Raw genomic sequence first — 13,445 nt, 5'->3', positions numbered from 1 at the left:
TGTTGATCCTCATTCAGTCATTACGACCCTCCCTCCTTCCCCCTCCTGTGGTTTCTAGTGGATCTCATTATCCGGTTCTCTTAGGTTATTTGACCAGAGGTAGCCACTACCTTCTTTGACTTGCAAACTCAATCTGAGGTACAAGAGAGAGGGATTGTGGGAAAGAGTTTAGCTCAAGAGTTTGAAGCTGACGCAAGCTTGGAAAATGGCCGGCTCAGAACCAATACCTATGCGTAATGACTAAACGAGGATCAACAATACAGATGGAACGTTATGGTATGACATAACTTCTTTTTTTGTTGTTCCTAGCAATGTCCTGTCAGGGCTCAGCCTCCCTCTGTCAGTTGGCATGAAAGCTGTGAAGGGCTTGGCACCCAAACCTGTCTTTTTAGCCAGTTCAGCCCAACCTGACTAAACAGTTTGAGCATGTGGAAGGTGCCCTGAAGTTTTTGAAGCTGGCTGACTGTTATATCGTGTACAGGATATAACCCATATGTTAGGCTACTGTAGCAGTGATCATTCGAACATCTACTTTTATAAGTTTACTAACACAAGTGTACTTTACACAGTGTCAGTGGAGGCAAAGTTCACACATACGAGCACTTGTAATACCAAATGGGTTATCAGAAACACATACAGTGCAGTCACCACACATATTATGAGCCAGACACATAGACCCACATATGCTGAGGGTGTTGAATGTAATGTTCTTAAACCAAAAAGTTCTTCCAGACATTGGACTCACATTAAGTAACTTCAGCAACCTCATAAGCACTCTAACAAAACAGCGCCTACCATGACCCATAGAGCCACATCTCGCGGCATCTCAACTTGTAAGTCCATAAGGTAAACCACTAAACAAAATATTTTGGTCATATTAAACTCCATTATGAAACACACAGATGTCCCACTCACCAGGCTGAGTAAGGAAAGAGTCAAGATCATATGCTTATCAATGGCCAGGATCCACCAGATCATGCATGCACTCAAATCACTGAACCACAGATACCAGTATGACTCAAACATAGTACATGTGGGTGTAAATGATCTGAGACATACCTTCGTGGACTATATGAAGAGAGACCTGTGGACTATGCATCTCAAGCTGGTATGAGCCTAGCATTGAACAGCATTCAACCTTCTCTGTGGATGATGCCACAATATGAATAGAAGATCTTTCTCTTTCTCTCTCTCTGTCTCATGTCCACACCGTGGCTTTTGGCACATCAGGCAGAAGCCCTCTCCAGCACTCATTGTTTCTGTAGCAGTTGCAGGTTTTATGGGGTCAGGTTGCTAGTCTGAGGCCCAACCCTCTTCAGAGGGTATACCACACACTTGCACACAGAGTCACACCTAGGGTGAATTTGTGTCTAGTCTGTTTACTGCATGTCTTTGGAATGTGGGAGGAAACCCACACAAACACAGGGAGGACATACAAACTCTGCAGAGAAGGCACCCCAGCCAAAAATTGAACCAGAGAAGTTGTTTCCGTGAGGCGACAATGCTAACAGCTGCACCACTGTGCTGCCCATCAATAAAAGATGATTAACGTAAATAATTGGCTTAGTTTTTAGTGTCACTCAAAGGGGTACCATATTTGTCAGCCTGGGAGGATATGGTAGACTGACTATGCTGTTTTGCCCACACTTGTCCCCACTAAGCTTCTACCCCCATAGTGCCTTTTTTTAGTCATTGCTAACCTGATAAACCTTCCAACATACCAAACCAACCCAATAAAATCTAAAAGTGTTACTGCTAATTGCCAGCAATCTAAACAAGAAACTCCACTCCCTGCAAGCTTTTTTCACCTTTGAGAATGTAGAAGTCAGTGTAGTTACTGAGATGTGTTTTAAAGCCATAGAGAGCATCCTGACAGTGCTGGCCTGTAACACTTTCCACACATTTCCACCAGCTACTGCACAGGAAGGGTCAAAAGGTGAAGACCACCAGAGTGGCCAGCTGAAATTCCATTTTTAAAAGAAATTCTCCAGTACTGCATTGATACACTTCCATCTTGACATCCCCATTGAACAATGGGTATTTGTTGTCTTTTTTTTTGTAAATTAAGAGGATGTCATCCTCTGTTAACTTTCGCCTTGTAGCAATAATTGTTGCAGTAATGCAGCTGTGTTTTAAGATATTTTGTCCCAGTAGACTTACTCATTAGAAAGAGTGGACTGTATGAATATTTTGAAAACTACGATGCACATTTGATTCAAAATAGTATTTCCATGAAAATATCTGCAGTCTTTTTTTCAAAGGCAGAAAGCTTTGGAATAGAAATATAACTAAAAAGAAAGACTGTCCTAGCCCTGTACCACTTCTGACATATGCTAAGAACTAAGGATAAGAATTTCAAATGAATATTTTAAAAGGTGACATTTTTTATTTGTAGTGATTTTTATTGATTATAGTGGTGTTGTGACGACAACCTCTCCTTTCACACGACCGCTTGTATGGACAGCACTTCGTGAGCTTATCGTGAGAAGTGGCAAGGACCAGGATGAGACAATGCATGCTTTCTTTGAGCGACGCTTTGGAAAGGAGGTAGGGTGCTAAAAATGTAAGCTGAAGTAGACTTTTATTTCTACAGATAAGCTGAGGTATGTACTGACATTTACTGAATGTGGCATGAAACTGGCTTTATTGTCAAAGGTTCCACAAACAGCAAGCTAAGCAAATCCAGTAATGGACACGCAAGGTCAGTAAAAAAACAAGTTTATTACTCCACAAAGCTTTCTGGAGAAGTCCCTTCTTCAGCGTGTATGCATTAGTTAAAATCAACAGTCACTTTATACAATTCAAAAATAAAACAGCCCAGTAGAAAAACACAATCACTCAATCAATTGTGGTGCAGCCAATATTTTAAAGCCATATAGTGCCTATGCATATAAAAACTTCATCATATAAAACATACATAAAAAAATCATACCATTAAAAAGTATGCATGATAAAACATTCATAGCGAATGGTTATAAAATATTTTGCTTTATTTTCAGTATCGGCTTAATACTTATAGCTGAATTTAAGCCTGGTTTAGAGTCAGCATTTAAACGTGTAATCTTTTCATATTCATGGACCTCTACAGCATTATTAAGATCCCCTCTTCTCTTCCTTTTCATTATTACATCCATAACCCAGAAAAGAAAAGTGTGTTCATCTCCTGCTTCACTAATATGCTTATAAAGAGCATTTGTATCTACCTTTCTCCTTATTTCTGATTTATCTTTAATAATCCGATCTTTTAGGTTTCTGTTACTTTTGTGTACATAAAAGGCAGGGCATTTTGTACATGAAGCCAGATAGATAATGTTTATGGTAATACAAGTAACATATCCATTAAATCTAGTCTCCTTTTCCTGCTATCAGGTGTTTAAATGGGTCCACTTTTATTAGAAGAAGTTACATTACTTCGACTAACAAAAGTACGACCTGACGTCCGCAAAAGTGCACTTCAAGCGAAAGTGCACTTTCGCAAAAGCCAGTTCACCAAATCGGCGAAATAAATACAAAATAAACAAAAAACATTGTTTTGCAAGCCCCCTGCACATCCCTGCTACTTAAATACACCTACTCTGAGATTGCACTACAGCAGGGAAAAGGATATATTTCCTTATCCCCACTGTACCATGCTTCGGTGAATCCGCTTTTGCAAAAGTGCACTTTCACTGAAATGCACTTTTGCAAAAGTGGGGCCGTACTTTTCTTGTTCGAAATAATGTAATTTCGAACAAAAAAGTAGACTCGTTTAAATATTGTCACTCTCTATGTCTTTGCAACATGTGCAATTTAAACAAGAGAAAGTGCCTTTTTTAGTACTTCCATGTTTCTTAGATGGATTCTTTAAATTTTTACAACATAAACGTTGTTTTAAACTTGGACAATTACGATATACAAAGAGGGGTTTATCACCCACTGGCTTCTTAATATCAGGCATCATTAAAATGCTCCAGTTCATTTCTATAATCTGTCGTACACCATTGGTTCTTCTATTTTATGTAGTGACATATCTCATGCATTTATTTTCACTTTTTCCTATCAGAAGGGCATCTCTATCTTTACACCATTTTAACAAGGCTTCCCCATAGCCTTGTATAATAAAGTCATCAGTCATATCATTTATTTGATTGTCACGTTGAACATTGTCAGTATTGCGATGACAGGCTCTCAGCATCTGTTTTTTGACCATACCTTTAAACGATAGGCATAAACATTCGATAAAAGGAAAAGGGATCAGATTTAATGGGTATGCTGCTTGTAATACCATAAACATAATCTGGCCTCATGTACGAAATGCCCTGCCTTTTATGTAGGCAAAAGTAACAGAAACCTAAAAGATCGGATTATTGAAGATAAATCAGAAATAAGGAGAAAGGTAGATACAAATGCTCTTTATAAGCATATTAGTGAAGCAGGAGATGAACACACTTTTCTTTTCTGGGTTATGGATGTAATAATGAAAAGGAAGAGAAGAGGGGATCTTAATAACGCTGTAGAGGTTCATGAATATGAAAGGATTACACGTTTAAATGCTGACTCTAAACCAGGCTTAAATTCAGCTATAAGTATTAAGCCGATACTGAAAATAAAGCAAAATATTTTATAACCATTCGTTATGAAGCTTTTAACATGCATACTTTTTATAGGTCTTTTGACTGCGGTGGTGGTGCTGCGGTAGCGTTGTCGCCTCACAGTTAGACGTTGCCCGTTTGATTCTTAGAGCGTCTTCTGTGTGGCGACATGTGTGACTGGGCGTTCCTTCGTTGAAGGTTGTGCGTTAGGCCCGGCAAGCCAGCATGTAAAACTCTACTGCCAATCATTAGCGGACCAGAGTTCCACTGTGGCGACCCCTAACCGGGAAAAGCCGAAAGACACACACACTTTTTATAGGTCTTTTATGTATGTTTTTGTATGTATGTTTTATATGATGAAGTTTTTATATGCATAGACACTATATGGCTTTAAAATTTTAGCTGCACCACAATTAATTCACTGAATGTGTTTTTCTATTGGGCTGTTGTATTTTTGAATTGTATAAAGTGACTGTTGATTTTAACTAATGCATACACACTGAAGAAGGGACTTTTCCCGAAAGCTTTGTGGAGTAATAAACTTGGTTTTTCACCGACCGTGTGTGTCCATTACTGGATTTGCTTAGCTTGCTGTTTGTGGAACTTTTCTTGCAATCCACGGTTTACCATAGTGGTGGACTGCTTTTTTGATGTTCTTCGTGTTTCACTGTTGCAGTCATTACATTTGGGTTATCTGCTTGCAGGTAGCCCTCAGTCGGCCTGATTAACAAAGTCTTGGGTCCTGCGTTGGTTGTTGTCCCTTCTTCCATGACGTCAGGGCTATAAAACATGCAGCCGACCCCATTATATCAGTCTTTCTCACCATGCGGTGCCCGAAGCAGAAGCAGTTCGCAAGTGCTGGTCGGCCAACTCCTGAAATTTTTGTTTTCAAGTTTCAGAACCGAAGTCTTCAACTAAAGTTAAGTACCCCGTTGGGGAAACTTTTTCTTGCTCCTTACCGATGTCAGTAAAACTTAATAATTGCATTACTTGTGGAAAGCAAATACCTCATAAAGATTTTTCATTCGTACTGTATTCCTTGCCTAGGCCCTGACCACGATGTACCTTGCTGTCGGTTTTGTGCTTTATTTAATCAGCGCACTATCCGTCATCAGTATATTTTCGCCTCTAAATATTTTGGTTCTCGGTTTAATTATCCAGAAATGTCGGTTAGCCATCCAACTACCGGGATTCTGAAAAAACGCAAAGATAAAGACAGAGACAGGCCGCCAAGGTCCAAACCTGCAGACGATGCTTCTAAGCCAGTCTCCAGTTCGCTGGTAGTCAGGGAGGCACTTTTGCAGCCCCTGATACCCGCAACTTCTAGTTCGCAAGCCTCTACTGAGACCCATTCGGAGTCCGGTATGCCGCAAGATGCTTCAACTATGGAACCCATGGATGTCTCTGCCTTGGATGGGTCCGAAGCCGCTTTGCAGGCACCGGCTTCTGAGGGACTTGCATATTAAATCGACGCCTCCTTCTTTACTTAGGCCTAAATCTCGATCCATGCCTAAAAAACTGATGACCAGGCCACATACTCAGGCCTCTATGCCTAAAAAACAAATGATAAGAATGGCTGAAGATCTAATAACTCTAATCAGGGGTAGCTAACCCCCTCCCCCCAAGAGACCTAGGACTGAAGTTGATTATGAATCTTCTTTTGATCAGGATTCTGTTTTTTTCCGATTCTTCTGATGATCTGGATTTGCCCTTATCTACTTATGAAGATTCTGATGCAGAGGACTCCATTCCCTCTGCTTCCCCTCCTGCGGATTTTTTTTTGGGGGGCAACCTTGCACACTCTAAGGGAGCATTTCCATTGTGAAAGCCAGGGTTTCTCTGATTCAAAAAAGAGGACTTAGGGATTTCCTTCTCCTACCTCAGCATAGGCCTTTAGCTATTCCTCCTGTACTAGACATTGTTGATGATGCTTTTTCGGAATCTAGTTTGGCCCCTGATTCCCTGCCTCCTGCTCCCAGAAAACCTGTCAGATACTACAGGGTCCCTGGGTCCCACAAGTTCCTTTTTAAAAATCCTATTGCAGATCCAGAGACTATTTCACAGGAGCCCAAGGGCATTAAGGCTTCTACTGCTAAAAATCCTACCCCTTCTGATAGAGACTCCAGGGCGCTGGATAGATGGGGTAAGAAGGTTTACACTTCTGCAACCTTGGCCATTAGGGCTTTAAACTGCCAGTTTCATATGTTAAAGTATCAGCAATATGTTACTGGACTGCTTAAACAGAAAATGATGTTGATTCCTAACTGTGTGGAAAATAAAGAATTACAGGATTTAATGCATTCTGCTGAACAAGTTGAAAAACATACTTTGCAATGTGGTTTTGATTCATTAGAGGCCTTTTGCAGGGCTGCTGTTACTGGGTCTGTGCTCAGAAGGCATGCTTGGCTTAAGGAGCAATTTTGCCTGATCATGTTAAAGCTAAATTGTTGGATGCTCCTTTAAATCAGGACCGCCTCTTTGGCAAGAGGAAGTTTTTAAAAAGATGGAAGATGAAGCTAAATCTATGCAAACTGTTAAAGATTTTTTACAAGTTCAGCTTCCTAGATTTAGTAGGCACTGGCCCTCTAAGAATTGGTCCTTTCTAGCCCCTTCCAGGTCTTCTCAAGCCAAACCCAGACACAGCAAAACCCCAGGTTTCAGTCCCAGGGTACACACAGAACTAAGCAGTGGGGGGCCTCCACTTCCAAATCTGGGAATAATAAGACTCCCCCCTATGGTAAACTGTCTCAGTGTCTTCCTTTTAAAATTTCCAAGCACTTATCAACTGACTGCCCCTTTGGGGGGAAAGAGTGCTCTTCATGCAAAGAATTGGGAACTCATTACCCAGGACAAATGGGTTTTAAATATAGCGTCCCAGGGATACAGACTCACTTCCACACATTGCTAACACCAAACAGGTAGCCGGACCTACACCCAAATCAGTGGACAGAGGCCCAAAAACAAGTATTTTCTCTCTTAAGCATGGGGGCTATTCAACTGGTACCAGAAGAGGAAAAGGGACAAGGTTTCTACTCAAGACTTTTCCTGGTACCCAGAAAAGACAATTCATGGTATCCTATCTTGGACCTGTCTACTCTAAACACCTTTTTGGAGATTCCAAAATTCAAGATGCTGACTCTTCACCAATTACTTTCTATGCTAGGCAAAGATGCCTGGTTGGCAACACTAGATTTAAAAGAAGCATACCTGCACATCCCAATCTGGGAATCTTGCAGAAGTTACCTACGCTTCAAAGCAGGCTACACGCACTATCAGTTATCTGCACTGCCTTTTGGCTCATCTACTGCGCCCAGGGTATTCACAAAGTGCCTAGCTCTAGTTATTGCATTTTGCAGGCAAAGAAATATTCAAATATACCCATACCTGAACAATTGTCTAATTCAGGCAGAAAGCCAGGACATACTTTTGAATCATCTGGCCTTTGTACAAAGGGTTCTAACTTGTCTGGGGTACACCATAAACGAAAAGAAAATCGCACCTGGTACCCTGTCAACAAATTATATTCCTGGGAGCAAGCTTGAATACAACTTCCCAGATGGCTTACCTCACGCCAGAGAAACAAATTCATTTGACAACCTACTTCAAACAAGTGGCCACAAAAACCCTGCTTATCTGCAAGACAAATACTGCAAGCCTTGGGGTTCATGGCCCCCTGCATTCTTCTAATTCCATATGCAAGACTGCATATGAGGAAACTACAGTGGTATCTAAAAAGCCTATGGTGTCAACATTCTCAGGACCTAGAAACAATGATTCCTATCATACCTTGCCTACACCTAGAGTTCCTTTGGTGGGCAGAGGCCTGCCACCAAAACAAGGGACTACCTTTCACACCATCACCTGCCGCCCAAACCCTAACAACAGACGCATCAGACTGCATGGGGGGCTCACCTGGCAGGGAAGTGCATTCAGGGCAAATGGAACCCAAGTCAAATGCACCTGCATATCAATCAAAAAGAAATGTTAGCTGTACAGAATGCTTTGACAGCCTTCAAGGACCACATTCTTCCAGGACAACTAATGGTAAAAATGGACAACACCACTGTTATGTGGTAAATAAACAAGAAGGGGGGTACACATTCTTACCCCCTCTGCATACTAGCCATGACATTGTGGAACACAGCCTTGAGCTACCAAGTGCACCTACAAGCTCAATTCCTGCCAGGAAAATTAAATACACTGGCAGACGGACTAAGCAGAAACCTCATGGACCCACACGAGTGGAAACTGGAACCAAGGACTTTCAAAATGTTGACAAGCAAATGGGGGAGCCCTGATATAGACCTGTTTGCCTCTCCCCAGAACTACCAATTGGACAAATTTTGCAGAAGGACTCCCCACAAACAAGCCTGGAAAGTGGATGCTCTGTCCTTCAGCTGGAAAAACCTATCAGTCTATGCCATCCCCCCTCTGCCTCTGCTCTCCAACGTACTACTAAAAATCAAACAGGACAAACCAAGGATGATTTTGATTGCTCCAGACTGGCCGCGCCAACACTGGTACCCCTCCTGCGCAGTGTGTCACAGTTATCTCCATGGCACCTGCCTCAGACTCCTTCCCTGCTATCTCAGCAGGAGAACCACATTCTGCACCCTCAGCTTCTCACACTGAACCTTGCAGCCTGGCTAATTACTTAATCTCTCCTGTACCATCCCTCAGCAAACCTGTGACAGATATCATTTTAGAGGCAAGGAGGCCTAGTACTAGAAAATCTTATGCTGAAAAATGGAAAAGATTCTTTGCCTGGAACCAATCTCAAGGGATGAGCACAGCAGTGCCCAATTTACCTCAGATTTTACAATATTTAACTGAGATGCTTCACAAGGGCCTGTCTTTTTCCTCCATTAAAATCCACGCCTTAGAAATTTCAGCTCATTATAACACAAAACCTCCCCTCATCTGTCATCCACTGCTCAAGCAGTTCCTCAGAGGGGCCAAAAAATTGAGATCACCCAGGAGAGCTCCAACCCCAGCCTGGGACCTTAACTTTGTCTTGGAGAAACTCTCTACCTCCTTTCGAGCCAGCTGCTACTACAGACTTAAAATTTCTTTCTTGGAAAACAGCTTTCCTTTTAGCAATCACTTCAGCTAGAAGGGTATCTGAATTACAGGCCCTTATGGCAGTGGAGCCTTTCATAATCTTAGATGCGGACAGGGTGTCCCTCAGAACCAGTCCATCCTTCATGCCCAAGATGGTATCCAGTGTGGCTTTTAATCAGTCCATTCATTTGCTAACCTTCTTTCCCAATCCACAGAATAAAGGGGAACAGATATTGCATTCCTTAAATGTGCACAGACAACTTAGATTCTACTTGGACAGGACTAAATCTCAAAGGAAATCTGAGCAACTGCTGGTGGCATTTTCATCAGTGAAACACGAAGAGCATAGTACAGTTGTGTACACTTACCATAAATGTAGATGTTCGAGTGTATTCACTGTTGCAGTCCTGGTTACCCTCCCTCCAGCCCCCTAACTTCTTTTGGCTATACCTCTACTTTCCTTTACTATGCTTAAAAGCCTTTTTGATGTATTTGCTTTTCTGTTGGAGGTATATCTTTGTACTTTTATATTTAATTGCTTCACATTAGGGGGGGCGCCTGACATCTGGGGCAAGAAAAACTGATGTAATGGCGTCGGTTGCATGTTTTATACACCTGACGACCTGACATCATAGAAGAAGGGACAGCAACTGATGCAGGACCCAAGACTTTGTTAATCAGGCAGACTGAGAGCTACCTGCAAGCAGATAACCCAAATGTAATGACTGCAACAGTGAATACACTCGAACATCTACATTTATGGTAAGTGTACACAACTGTACTTTCTATGGTTTATTGTCAAAGATCCAAGTCTGTAGTTTAGACTTTTAACATTCTTTGTCCCTGAAAGTTTAAGATGTCCAGTGTTTGCATCAACTTGTTTGTCACCTGAAAGAATCCCACTTCAGTCCTACTGCCCTGGCAGTGTGGTAAGTAAAATAAATGATTTGTCACAGGAAATGTTAGTCCCTGATCTATTTTTTGACAGTGTTACTTATAACTGTGCACTAACTCTGGAGAAACTCAATTTTTCAATGGGCCTTTTGTACTGCACCATGTGACATACATATTACTTATGCCATCCTAACAAATGTGCAAAAATAATTGGGTGTAGTTTAGCCTGTCAGCTTTGTTCTGCAACTGTGGAGATCAGCAATGCAGTATGGATAAGAGAAAAGTAGCTGTAAAATCCTGGCACCTGCTGAGGTCTGACAGCATTGAGGGTGGAGCTAAAAAGAGTGGATGGGTGGTTTCTGTCTGCTGTTATCTTCAATGCCCAGATGCAACTGACTTTAGGAGGTGTGGGGCGGAGAGGAGTGTCCAGCTGTCAGGAGCATTCCTGTTTTTCTTGAAGATCAGATACCATAAGTTGCAGAAATTTCTTAGGAGGGTTTGGTGAGTCTTGCATTTATCACACACCAGATGACTACTTTGAACCGAACAAGGAACTTAGAAGTAGATTTGACTACAGATTGCATGCACTCAGGGGTTCTCGGTTTTGTTATAAGATGTAGTAACTTCCTTGAGTTGAACTGTACATATAGTGTACTGACTTCTTCTGGTACTTTTAAGCAGTGGCACTCGGCCAATATATAGTGTAGTGATGTTTTTGATATTTCTAATATGCAGTTGTAAGTACAGAATCACATAGTTAAACAGACAGTCTAGACAACTGCTTGCCTCATACTGAAGAATTTGTTGCACATGGACCTCATTGTTCTAGACACTTGCACATCAGTGTTAATATTTACACTGATGCAGCATTTATGGGTGTGGAAAGATGTTGCAGTGTGTCCTAAAGTTGTAATCTTTGTTCTCTGGCCTTATGTTGGTATTTTTCAGAAAAAAATGAATCCATGTAAATTCTTTGTAAAGTGCTTCCTAGTATCAGCACAAGTGTTATACATCCTAATGTGTGCTTTTCAGTGAGATATAGTAGCCACTGTTTAAGTGGTCATCTAACTATAAAGTTAGAAAAAAAATACACACTCTATTCCAGATCATTTCATGGGAGACTAGAACCTGATGGTCTGTGCACAAAATGCATACGTTAATGAACATAAAATAACAAGTGTAGGGACAGTTGCAGAGTGGTCTGTTCAATGAGAAACTGGGGATATGAACAGCTGACCGGTCACTGTACAGGTACTACATTCTGTCTTTACTTTGACATTTCCTTGAGGAAGTGTGTGTGTGTGAGGGGGCAAGTAAACAATTATTTGTCAATGCCAGGTACTACTGAATTTTGTTGTAAGTGGAGTCCTGCAAAGTTTATGTAAGTGGAGTCCTGCAAAGTTTAAGGGGAGGGAACAGAGGAAGAGAGAGAGGGAATGTATAAAACAGCAGGGAAGTGAAAATGGAGCTATTGCTATGCAGTAGATGTGCTTTACCGTCCATTGTGTAATGTACTCCATTTGGGAGGTAAGATTATTGTATCCATTTGTGAAGGAAAATTATAATATCCTATCAAGTCCAGTAATCACACTAACTAAAAATATGAAAATTAGTGCATTGATCAAGAAACACAAGTAAATGGGCTTCATCTTAATTTGCCGTTACTCAGCACACCATAAATGTGCTTTGAAAGTAAAAATGGGCCTTCCCCTTTTACAAAAAAAAGCAGGTTCACAGTTAACACAGGATACTAATACTGTCCTCTGAATCCCTTCTTTTTTTTTTTTTTTTTAACTAAGATGCACCTTAAGGCTTTAAAAACATTAGTACTTGTAGCAGAAATGGCAGCTTTCCTTAACTTAGGGGAGAACTGATTTGTACTGGCCCAAAAGGGTAAATATTATCACATCTCAAATAATGTTGCCTCTTAGAATCTGGTTACTATTATGCTGGAGTCTGTGATGTAAAACCATTTCCTGTTTTTGCAACTCAGTTTTAAGTGCAATTATTTTTTTTTTTATTAGAAGATATATGCAGTGCAATATCTGCCCCTGTTCCATAAAAATAATATTCCACCTCTTAGACATTACAATATTAAGTGCTGGTCCTGTTGTCAGTGATGAGCCCCTTAATCTGGGCAGAAGAAGCTTCGCTAAAGGCAAATCTGAGAGCTTGCATGCTAACAGTCTACCTGCTAACACAGAAACTTAAAGGAGAGGATTAACTGCCTTAACCATAATTCACGCAGTCCATAAGACCAAATTCCAGGCATGGTTGCTGGACTTAAAACCACACATATTGTCCTTAACAGAGACGTAGCTTAATCCCTCTGTACTAATGTTTTTCATACTAGGCTACGTCACGTGTAGAAAATATTGTGTTGGAAAAAGATAAGGCATTACAATTTTGGTTTCTGAGCTTCTGATTTCAACAGTGACAGACAAACATCTTCCAGTAGCTCCAATATAAGGATGTAACTATGTCATGGTTTCAAAGTTCTTTTAGAATAAGGTAAAGTAAAATGTTACAGTAGCCTTGTGTCTTTCTAAAGCCAGATCTGTTTCCTGTGGTCCAATTTGATTCCCTCAGTTTCCACTGCTGTGTATGTGACTCTGAGCAAGTCTCTTAACTGGACAACACTCTCAGGCTGAGTCTGAAAAAGGTCCATGGAATCAGTGCTCTACCCTGGAAAACAAATATAAGTAAAATAAAATACATAATCTTTGAACCAATGTTGATTCCTGATTTAAAGAAAATATTGAGAAAGTGCTGGACACTTTAGGGGATTTTAACATAACATTAGTAAACAAACAATATGTCCATATCATTTGCTGTTAATCACTGGGCTTGTCAGCTAGTACAGTCATCCACCAAACTGGGCAGTGTAGCTGGCCCTTATGGTATATTAAACTGGATTTC

The 13,445-nt window shown here is 40.9% G+C and overlaps 1 protein-coding gene across 1 annotated transcript in view; it reads left to right on the top strand.

Annotated features, from left to right (window-relative positions):
* PPOX (protoporphyrinogen oxidase) overlaps positions 1-13,445 on the top strand; it is a 572,299-nt gene that overhangs the window by 37,047 nt on the left and 521,807 nt on the right. The window contains exon 4 of the mRNA XM_044059458.1: positions 2,415-2,547. Within this exon, the coding sequence (XP_043915393.1) occupies positions 2,415-2,547 (133 nt within the window). The remainder of the gene's footprint in view (positions 1-2,414; positions 2,548-13,445) is intronic.

Source organism: Protopterus annectens, chromosome 17.part0 (assembly GCF_019279795.1).
Source record: "Protopterus annectens isolate FY-2018-M chromosome 17.part0, PAN1.0, whole genome shotgun sequence".
NCBI lineage: Eukaryota > Metazoa > Chordata > Ceratodontiformes > Protopteridae > Protopterus > Protopterus annectens.
Note: the sequence above shows the minus strand (reverse complement) of the source record. Positions and strands in the feature narration are given on the sequence as shown.